Genomic DNA, 9,212 nt, shown 5'->3' on the forward strand with positions numbered 1-9,212 from the left:
AAAAAAGCTGAACAGAGAGCACATGCTCATGACAAGCACCACTCGTCCTGGGTGCATGAGTCTAGCGCCTTCTCTGCTCCCAAGCAGCCCCAGCACCCAAGAGGCACAGATGCCTGAAGTAGAAGCTGGGGTGCTCTGCTGGGCAAGGGGGTTCCAGCATGCCCAGAGAGCAAGTGTCAACAAGTCTTTCACTCTAGGGGAGGACTCTGGAGGCTATTCCCTAGGAAGTGTGCAACAATATCTCTGCACTGCAGTTCAGGGTGCACCCGTACCTGAGGGCTTGTCCTCCCTGCCTCTGCCACATCCCATAGCCACCTAGCCAGACTGGCTCCTGGATCCCACTGTCTGTAGCCAGGCAAGACCAGTTAAGTGCTGCTGGCCAAGAGGGGCGACAGTCCTAAGCCTGACCAGTGACCGTCAGCCTCCTTGAGTCTCAGCTACCCGTGCTCTCCTCTTCTGATCCCTGAGGCCCTGAGAAGCCTGCACTAGGGGAAGACTGTGAAGGGACTCCCCCCACCAGACAGACAAAAATAACTTGGTGGAAGCTAGAGGCAGCTCTATTCAGAGAAAGACCAGTGAGCAGACTGGCCTGAGTGCACCCAAGGGCAGGGGTGGAATGAGCCACAGGCAGGATGGGAGGGTGTAGGGGATAGGACCATAACTGTAGGGGGCAGGCCCAGGGTCACACCTCCAGGTCAGACTGAGAGCTGCTTGGCCTGCTGTAGACGCCTTTCTTGCGAAGAACGATGCCTGGGCTAAAGGAGGCCCCCAGAGGCCAGTGACGGACCACATGTCGGTAGGAGGTAGCCAGATAGTCGAAGTAGTTGATGTGGAGTTTCCTAGCGATGTAACGGCCCAGGTACTCCATTTGCTGTGGGAGTGTATAAACAGATTGTGGTGCCGGGCCCTTAGGTATCCCCAACCCTGCCCCCCAGCCACTCAAGCTATATTTACCCTCTGCGGGCAAAATCCCCCATCCAATGACCCTAAACAGTGGTCTGTGTCATTATGTCCAGAGAAGGGAGTTGTGTCTAGGGCAGAACCCACCTCATAGCGCTCCGACAGCTGCACCAGCACCAGCGGTTCCAGCTTATGGCCGCAAAGGACCAGCTGAAAGAAGCACCTTCCGTAGGCTAGGGAGCAGTGAGCGACTCAGCTGGGTTGAGTCTCTGAGGGCTGGGTCTCTGGGGCAGAGCAGCAGGTCCCTGCCTGCCCCCACCCACTCCCAGGTGGTTATCCTCTCCCTCACACACCCTCCCCAAGCCCACCCATCCCAGGTCACCATCAGAGCTGAGCGCCAGGCGCACGTAGACCAGGTGCATGGACCCCTGGCACACGGTGCGTCCCTGGATGGAGAAGTGGTACATGCCACGCGTGTGGTTCAGCACCAGGCGGCGCCGCGGCAACGATGAGATCATAAGCCACAGGCCCACGACCATGCCATAGGCAGGGAAGCCCCAGGTCTCCTGCTTTTCCACCTGCGGGTACCAGGAACCAAACCAGAGGCTGCAGGCTAGGGCTGCAGGGTGCAAGGAAGAGCTTGGTCCGGCTCTCAGGGGATAAGGGTCATGGGGGTGGGGTCCAGGACTCGACCTGTCTCACAAAGCCGGAGCAGACCAGGACCAGGCAGACGACAAAGAGCAGCAGTCCCTTCCAGAGTGTGTCCAGGTAGTACTCAAGCACGAAGACTGTAGGTGGACCGGCAGTGCGTGTGAGGACAAGGGGTGGGGGGGGTGTGGTGTGGCGGTGGTGGGTGGGCAGTGCCAGGGCTTTGGTAGGGAAGGGCCTGTTGAGCGCAGGCTCCCGCGCTATTCTAGCCGGCCCTACCTCTAGCGGGCGGGTACCCCTGCCCGCCCCGCCCCCAGCCCCTGCGCAGGGCTGAGGCCCCGCCCACCCACGCACCGCCCGGCTGCTGCTGGGTGAAGGGGTAAAAGCCGTTGTTCTTGAGGCGCTTGGCCAGGTGGCGCTCTGTGCACAAAAATCCCAGGGCCCAGAGATGGAAGCGACTTCCGGCAGAGGTCGTGGGCAGGCCACTGCCCCGGCCCTTGGGAACCTGTCAGGTAGAGGTGGTCATCCTGGCGGCCATTTCACTGACATCGCCCAGTACCCGCAGTCGTGTCATACCCGGGAGAAAAAGGCCTCCAGGGCTGCGGTCCAAGAAGGAACAGGTACTCTCTGGCAGTGCTGGGGCAGCAAGCCAGGTATCAGTACCATCTGAGCCACACAGGAGTTCTAGAAGTTCTGGGGCACGTTCTAGAAGGGGCTGCTCTGTTAACCATCCCATTTCCGTGGGCGTCTATGAGTACTTGGCAATCCCTGTACAGCCATTCAGTCCACACTGAGGGGTGGACAGGTGGACATACCCAGGGACAGCCCACTAAGTGCCTTTTTTTTTTTTTTTTTTTTTTTGTACCAGGGATTGAACTCCAGGGTGCTTAACCACTGAGCAGCATCCCCAGCCCTTTCTACTTGTTCAGACAAGGTCTAAGTTGCTGAGACTGGTTTTAAGCTTGTAATGCCCCTCTGCTCAGCCTCCCCAGCTGCTGGGATTTCAGCATGCTTGACCCAACTCACTCAGTGTCTTGAGGTGGGACACACACAGTCCAAAGTGTGAGCCCAGCAGTGACCAGGCGCAGCCCAGTCAGACTCCAAAAGGCCTCCACACACCGACTCCTGCCTGCTGCAGCCTACAGGGCTCCATCAGATGTGACCCTGTTTCTCACCCAAGGACCACACAGAGTTCCTAAAAATATTTTACTATAACAAAATGTTTAAACACCCCAAACTGGGAAAGGGTACAGGCAGAGCTGGAACTGCCTAGCTGGAGGAGGAGGGGCTGGTGAGGAGCTGCTCCAGACACCGCTGGACTTCCTCTAGACCTCGGTAGGCACGCTTCAGGCCCCTGGGGAGGCAGCGGCAGGATTCCAGGTTGAGGTACAGCAGGCCAGGGCAGCTACTGATCACAGAGCTGTGGGAAGGGCAAGTCATGGGAAAGTAAGCTGCTGCCAGGAGGAGGCAGGCCCAGAAGGCCGGGCTCAGCTAGGGATCCCTGTTTGCCTATGCTCTACCCCTGGCCTACTACCCACAGCTAACTAGGCTCAAACCCAGCACCCTTAGTGTTCCCAAGGCCAAGTGTCCACTCCCTCCCAGACCTCAGGGGTACTGAGCAAGGTGGCACACCAGCTCTGGGCCACAAGCAGTACTAGCTTCAAGGGCCTGGGGGATGGGTGCTAACCTGATCGTGCTTGCTGTAACCCGGGTACCCCTGAGGTTAAGGGAGCACAGGGCTGGGTGGGCACCTCCATGGGTGCCAGAGAAGGCAGCTAAGGCTTGCTCCAGGTCCTTTTCACTGAAGCCCTGGCCACTTAAGTCCAGTTCCCGCAGGGTGTGATGCCACTTCTCAGTCAACAGGGTGCTGCCCTCCTTAGCTAGAGCCAGCCGGTCAGACACACCATACAGGCCCAAGTGCAGCTGCTCCAGCTCTGAGGTGACAGGAATGGTGTTGGCCACAGGAAAAGCAAGGGTCCCCACATCCCACCTGCCCAGCCACCAAAAAGGACAGCTGACCTTTACATGGCAGATCACACAGACCAGCAGGCGTGATGCGGGCACAGCCACGAAGATCCAGCAGGCGCAAGTTGGGGGAGCCATGGAGCAGGCGACTCAGGACATCGTTGCTCACAAAGTTGCAAGTGGAGCTGGCGAGGCAGAGCTCCTCAAGGTTGGGGAAGCCTGGTCCCAGAGCTGCCCCTCGCCCAGAAGGCTTGGGCAGCCACATCAAATTCAGCAGCCGCAGTACCTGGGGACAAGGCTCAGGCTGCAGGTGGGGATGGGGTGGCAGGTGTAAGAAGCAAGTCATCAGGTACCTGCAGCTGGGGACAGCCTTTCTGCAGAGCCTCAATAGGCAGCAGCAGAGGAGTGTTGTTGCGGTTGAGGCCGGTGCTTAGCTCCAGGACCTGGAGCTTGGGGCAGCAGCTACCCTGCAGGAGTGGGAGAGTATACCTGGGTCACCAGCCTGGCAGTCCCCAGTTTAGCATTTGGCTCTGCTCCTGCCCGTCACCAGCCTACCAGTAGTGCACCCAAGATAGCTGTTGTCTGGGAACTATAGGTCAGCCACAGCTTGCGCATTCGGGGTCCAGCCTCCTCCAGAAAGCTCACCACAGCTGTGGACTCCACCTGGGGACCCAAAACAGAGCTACTTGTCACCTCTACCTAGGCTTCTTCAGGGTCCCTTGGGACACAGGGCTCACCATGGAGTGCTGTAGGTCCAGGCTGTGGAGCTGGTGGCAGGCTTTGGCTAGCATGATGAGAGCATCCGTGGTCACACTGTGGCAGTCTGAAAGCTTGAGAAAGGTGAGCCGAGGGCAGAACTCACTAACCAGCTGTGGGAAAATAAAGACCGCCTGGGTTTGGGGTAAGGTAGGTGAATGTCCACAGGAAAGACAATGATGGCCATGCCAACCCACTCTATGGCGCCTGTTATGACCTGCATTCTTCAAAGTGAGGCCTACCTGGATGCCCTACCTCTAACCACCCCCTACCAGAGATGAAAACAGGAAAAGAGATACAAGCAGGCAGGCGGGCATGCTGTGGGGCAGCACTGGGCTTCTCCCTCCAAGTACACAGCTGGTATGCAGGCCAACTTCTAGCTCTCACCTTCAAAACTGCATGCACCTGGGACTTCCAGTGGATGAGGGTCAGTTTCTGGAGCTGTGAAAACCTGGGCAACAGTAGAGGCCCAATTGCACTAGGTTCCCATGCTGACGTGACCAGCATCCTCCCCACCCAACACTGGTGCAGGAAGGCACAGGCAGAAAAGGGAGTAAGGACCACAGGGGATTCTTACCGATTGGGCATGAGCCACTCCAGGGAAGCAAGGAGCTTCTTCTCTGCCTTGACGCTGCCCTTGACACCGCGGCCAGCCAACGGGGGCGACAGGGTTACCGTATGCCAGAGGGCGGGCTGGGAAGCTGCCTCATGCCAGTGGCGGCACACGCGCGCAGCCCTGGGGGAACAGACTACTAAAGGCGCCCCCGGCGTCTCACGGGTGAAGCTGCCTACCGGGAACTGAAATCAGGACATTGCACTCTACCACTGAGCTACATCGCCAGACTCTCGCCATGGGTTTCCTAAGAGAGGCCGATATGCCCCTGCACTCGCAGTGCAGCGGCCACCCCAGCTCAAAGCCAGGCTTCTGGAGCTACAAATGAGAAATCTTGTGCTGCGGATGGGTGCCAAAACACTAGTGTACGCGCTCTCAGATGCTTTCGCTCTCAAAATCCAACTCAAGTCTGCGCTGGGGCCGGGGGTGTAGTGTACCTGCCAAGAAACGGCATGGGTCCATCGGCGGCCACTAGCAACCCGAAAATCTGCACCAGGACCTCCAAGGGAATGCGATCTCCCCAGCCCGGGTCCGGCCCCTGCTCCGGGTCGGGAGCCGGCTCAGGTCGGGGCCGGGGCCTGGGCTTGGCAGTTGCGGCGGGGCCCGAGGACTGTGGCCGCGGCGCGCGGCGGGTGATGCGCCTGTGCGCGCGGGCGCGGACAGGCCCCGGGCCGGGCAGCACGAGCAACATGCTGTCTGCCTGAAGCAGGTGGTATTCAGAGCCGCTGGGCGCCAGCCGATCCCACCACCAGTCCTCGGCCGAGCGAGCCCGCGCCCCGGTCAGTCTCCGGCCGGGGGTTCTGCGCCAGGATCTTCGCCTGACTCGCCTGGCGTCCATGGCCACCGACCGCGCGGCGGAGGAGCCCAGAGGAGCGGAAAGACAAGGCTGGAGGAAGCGGGGGGGCCCGCTGACCCCTGCCTTCCTCTCCGGCTGGGCCCGGCGCCCGGCGCTGAACTCGGCTTCCGGGGCGGAGCTTCCGCCGCGAGCCTGGGGGCGGGCCGGCCTAGGCGACGTGGGTCGGGGCTGAGCGTAGCAGGCTGCGTCCCGCCCTGCTGGCCGCGTCCCCGGCCCGGGCGGCGTGCTCGCGGGGCTGGAAGGCCGCTGGGCGGACAGCGCCGGACCCACGCCCTCGACCACGCCCTCGCCGGCAGCCCTGGGTCGCAGCAGCCCAAGGTGCGCGGGGCGCTGGGGCGGTCGTGGGGAGAGGGTGGTGGTGGTTGGTTAACGCAGAGCGCTGGTCCTCCGAGAGTAGCAGGGTCAGCGCCATCCTTCGCCCTCTTCCTGGCCACGCCTTGGACCGGTTTCCTGATTCTCGGCTTGCTGGCCTTGCTGTGTCCTGGTCTCCGAGAGGGCTCCGTGGTATGTGTAGCTCCTGACTGCCCCGCGGTGGCCTGTCCAGGTGCCCTGTAGTGGTTCCGCCCTGCACGCCTGCCTTTTTCCTTCCAGCTGGAAGGGGTCTTCAGTTCCCAGAAGAGCCAACGCGTCCTGGAATCTAAGTGGGTAAAGAACGGTCTGTGACCTTCACCCTAACCTGGAGGGCCTTCATTTGGCCCAATGGCTGCACCTCCGCTGGGCCATCTGGTGCTAACCCACCTGCTGGTGGCCCTTTTCGGTGTGGGCTCCTGGGCTGCAGTCAACGGAATCTGGGTGGAGCTGCCCGTGGTGGTGAAAGACCTCCCCGAGGGTGAGTGGGGGTGGGGTGGGCGTTGAGCCCGGGATGGTGGGCAGGCTGCCCTTTGCCCCTAGCCTTGTGCCCCTGACAAGACCTCCCCCCACCCCCCTGCAGGTTGGAGCCTCCCCTCGTACCTTTCTGTGCTTGTGGCGCTGGGGAACCTGGGTCTACTGATGGTGACCCTGTGGAGGCGGCTAGCTCCCGGCAAGGGGGAGCGGGTCCCCATCCAGGTGGTGCAGGGACTAAGTGTGGTGGGCACAGCCCTGCTGGCCCCTCTGTGGCACCATGTGGCCCCAGTGGCGGGGCAGCCTCACTCAGTGGCCTTCCTGACACTGACACTAGTGCTGGCGTTGGCCTGTTGTGCCTCTAATGTCACTTTCCTGCCCTTCCTGAGCCACTTGCCACCTCCTTTCTTGCGGTCTTTCTTCCTGGGTCAGGGCCTCAGTGCTCTGCTGCCCTGCATACTGGCCCTGGTGCAGGGTGTGGGTCGCCTTGAGTGTCTGCCTGCCCCAGCCAATGGTACCCCTGGGCCCCCCATCAACTTCCCTGAGCGTTTTTCTGCCAGCACATTCTTCTGGGCACTGACCGCCCTCCTGGTCACTTCAGCTGCTGCCTTCCAGGGTCTCCTGCTGCTGCTGCCTCCTTCACCACCATCTGTACCCACTGGGGGCCCCGGGCCAGGCCTACGGGTGGGAACACCAGGAGTGGAGGAGGAGGAGGAGGAGGAGGAATCACCATTGCAGGAATCCCCAAGTCAGGCAGCAGGCACCCCCCTCCCAGACCCCAAGGCTTCTCAGCTGTTCTCAGTCCGGGGTGCCTGCCTGCTGGGCCTGCTAGCTGTCACCAACGCACTGACCAACGGTGTGCTGCCTGCAGTGCAGAGCTTTTCCTGTCTGCCTTATGGGCGCCTGGCCTACCACCTGGCTGTGGTGCTGGGCAGCTCCGCCAACCCCCTTGCCTGCTTCCTGGCCATGGGCATACTATGCAGGTGAACACTGGCCCCAAACTTGTTGGTGGGGGACAATGTAGGGGTAGGGTCCTGATCCTGGCTCAGCCAGTCCTGAGTTCCTGCCCCTCTCTGGCAGGTCCCTGGCAGGGCTGTGTGGTCTCTCTCTGCTAGGCTTGCTCTTTGGGGCCTACCTGATGGCACTGGCAATCCTGAGCCCCTGCCCTCCCCTAGTGGGCACCTCTACAGGCGTGGTCCTTGTGGTAGGTACAGTGGGTCATGAAGTGGGGAAGGGGATTGCCCCTGTACAAGAGCGTCTCACACTCAGCTGCTGCTGTCGTCTGCCTCTCAGGTGTTGTCCTGGGTGCTGTGTGCAGGTGTGTTCTCATATGTCAAGGTGGCGATCAGCTCCATGCTGCACGGCGGGGGGCGGCCAGCACTGCTAGCGGCTGGTGTGGCCATCCAGGTGGGCTCCCTGCTCGGTGCTGTTGCCATGTTCCCTCCCACCAGCATCTATCACGTGTTCCACAGTGGAGAAGATTGTGTGGACCTGTGTGGTCCTTGAGCCTGTGCAGGTGGGACTCTCCACCCACCCCCCAACCTCCCACCTCTACCTGGACACTACCACAATACCTGAGCACCTGCTGCCCAGGGGGGCTTCCCACCCAACACTGACACGTTCATGGACACCTGCACACTCCACAGGAGCCCCTGGAAATTTCATACCAGGGTGGGGATCAAAGAGCAGGCCTGAAGCCAGGGACAGGTTGGGTCTGCAGGCTTGGCCCTGGGCCTAGGACCTTCATGGGTTTGCACAATAAAGCATCTGTATTCAGTGGGCAGTTGTTGATCACATGAGCACCTCTTCCTGCGAGGCCATCCCCCTCCCTGGCCTGTTCAGTAGGGGCCACTTCTCCACAGGTCCTGGCATCATTTCTGGGCAGACATCTAGCCACCCCCAGGCTACTCTCAGATGCTGTGATCACCCCAGGACTCCTCCCCACATTCTGTAGAACTGCCCTGGAGGTGAAGGCCAGCTCCCAGGGCCCACATGGACCCACGGATGCTGGGCTCAGGCAGTGTGGAGTCTGCCTGTCATCAGGGCCACTGTTCCACAAGCCTCTCTGAGGCAGGAGGGGCAGGCAGGACTGAGCTGTGCCCTGGAAATGCAGTGCCTAGCCACTAACTGCCTAAGAATGTCCTGCCAGAGGGTTGCTGCAGGGTCCAGGCATTCTAGAAGGGGTTCCGCGAGGGAGACTTAGAAAAGCTGGAGTATAAGGCTCTGAGCGGTGTAGGCCCTTCAGCCTGAGAGCGCCACCTGTCTTGAACTGCCGGCTTCTGGAGGAACCTCCAGGTGGGTGGCTCCCAGGTAGCTCAGACAGCCTGGCTCCAGAGAGGGGCAGAGGCACTTGGAGAATGATTCCCTTTGCAGCGTTGGGCATTAGGGGTGTGATGGCTGGTTGGGGTGAACCTTGGCAGTCACCTGTGCTGCTAAGTGGAGAAGAGGGACCAAAACAAGTGGGTGGAGTCGGCAGCTCAACAGGGCAGCACGACTCCAGGCCCCATGCCCACTTCCCTTCCAGCACTCTGACCTCTTCACCTGTCCACCCTGGACTGAGGGCTGCTTGGGGCCACCTCCTAGCTCCTTCTGTCTTCCTTGCCTCAGGTCAAGGATCAGGAGCATTACTGCAGCCTCTGCCCTGTGGCCACA

General features: G+C 60.8%; 3 protein-coding genes across 6 annotated transcripts; 1 reads left to right on the forward strand and 2 right to left on the reverse strand.

Annotated features, from left to right (window-relative positions):
- Positions 1 to 641: 641 nt before the first annotated feature.
- Positions 642 to 2,122, reverse strand: Catsperq (catsper channel auxiliary subunit theta). The gene is made up of 6 exons (XM_076835799.2): positions 2,096 to 2,122; positions 1,903 to 2,053; positions 1,594 to 1,688; positions 1,283 to 1,478; positions 1,048 to 1,133; positions 642 to 871 (listed from the first exon to the last, which is right to left on the reverse strand). The coding sequence occupies exons 1-6, from the start codon at positions 2,120 to 2,122 to the stop codon at positions 683 to 685; spliced, it is 744 nt and encodes a 247-aa protein (XP_076691914.1). The 3' UTR covers positions 642 to 682.
- A 468-nt stretch (positions 2,123 to 2,590) lies between these two features.
- On the reverse strand, positions 2,591 to 5,811 carry Fbxl6 (F-box and leucine rich repeat protein 6). Of its 3 annotated transcripts, none has more exons than XM_076835760.2 (9): positions 5,320 to 5,811; positions 4,847 to 5,005; positions 4,657 to 4,720; positions 4,251 to 4,382; positions 4,069 to 4,176; positions 3,867 to 3,980; positions 3,568 to 3,763; positions 3,236 to 3,482; positions 2,591 to 2,968 (listed from the first exon to the last, which is right to left on the reverse strand). In XM_076835760.2, exons 1-9 carry the CDS (start codon positions 5,718 to 5,720, stop codon positions 2,818 to 2,820), a joined length of 1,572 nt encoding a protein of 523 aa, XP_076691875.2. In that variant the 5' UTR covers positions 5,721 to 5,811; the 3' UTR covers positions 2,591 to 2,817. The 3 variants fall into 3 exon arrangements, with proteins under 3 accessions (XP_076691875.2, XP_076691874.2, XP_076691876.1); XM_076835759.2 differs by having other exon boundaries at positions 3,568 to 3,795; positions 3,863 to 3,980; XM_076835761.2 differs by having other exon boundaries at positions 2,908 to 2,968; positions 3,300 to 3,482; positions 3,568 to 3,795; positions 3,863 to 3,980.
- An 80-nt stretch (positions 5,812 to 5,891) lies between these two features.
- Positions 5,892 to 8,343, forward strand: Slc52a2 (solute carrier family 52 member 2). 2 transcript variants are annotated; one of them, XM_076835628.2, is made up of 6 exons: positions 5,892 to 6,056; positions 6,114 to 6,242; positions 6,330 to 6,567; positions 6,670 to 7,543; positions 7,641 to 7,764; positions 7,854 to 8,343. In XM_076835628.2, the coding sequence occupies exons 3-6, from the start codon at positions 6,438 to 6,440 to the stop codon at positions 8,064 to 8,066; spliced, it is 1,341 nt and encodes a 446-aa protein (XP_076691743.1). In that variant the 5' UTR covers positions 5,892 to 6,056; positions 6,114 to 6,242; positions 6,330 to 6,437; the 3' UTR covers positions 8,067 to 8,343. The 2 variants fall into 2 exon arrangements, with proteins under 2 accessions (XP_076691743.1, XP_076691742.1); XM_076835627.2 differs by having other exon boundaries at positions 6,136 to 6,242.
- Positions 8,344 to 9,212: the final 869 nt, after the last annotated feature.

This window comes from Callospermophilus lateralis, chromosome 16, assembly GCF_048772815.1.
Source record: "Callospermophilus lateralis isolate mCalLat2 chromosome 16, mCalLat2.hap1, whole genome shotgun sequence".
Taxonomy (NCBI): Eukaryota; Metazoa; Chordata; class Mammalia; order Rodentia; family Sciuridae; genus Callospermophilus; species Callospermophilus lateralis.

Excerpts from the sequence above, each read along its gene's own strand:
- Catsperq (XM_076835799.2), bottom strand. The coding sequence starts at position 2,122 with ATGACACGACTGCGGGTACTGGGCGAT. Across the intron at positions 1,689-1,902 it reads CACCCAGCAGCAGCCGGGCG|TCTTCGTGCTTGAGTACTAC; the intron begins GTGCGTGGGTGG and ends GTCCACCTACAG. Across the intron at positions 872-1,047 it reads AGCTGTCGGAGCGCTATGAG|CAAATGGAGTACCTGGGCCG; the intron begins GTGGGTTCTGCC and ends ACACTCCCACAG.
- Fbxl6 (XM_076835759.2), bottom strand. The coding sequence starts at position 5,720 with ATGGACGCCAGGCGAGTCAGGCGAAGATCCTGGCGCAGAACCCCCGGC. Across the intron at positions 3,981-4,068 it reads CTATCTTGGGTGCACTACTG|GGTAGCTGCTGCCCCAAGCT; the intron begins GTAGGCTGGTGA and ends CCACTCCTGCAG. Across the intron at positions 3,483-3,567 it reads GTGTGATCTGCCATGTAAAG|AGCTGGAGCAGCTGCACTTG; the intron begins GTCAGCTGTCCT and ends CTGTCACCTCAG.
- Slc52a2 (XM_076835628.2), top strand. The coding sequence starts at position 6,438 with ATGGCTGCACCTCCGCTGGGCCATCTGGTGCTAACCCACCTGCTGGTG. Across the intron at positions 6,568-6,669 it reads GGTGAAAGACCTCCCCGAGG|GTTGGAGCCTCCCCTCGTAC; the intron begins GTGAGTGGGGGT and ends ACCCCCCTGCAG. Across the intron at positions 7,765-7,853 it reads CTACAGGCGTGGTCCTTGTG|GTGTTGTCCTGGGTGCTGTG; the intron begins GTAGGTACAGTG and ends TCTGCCTCTCAG.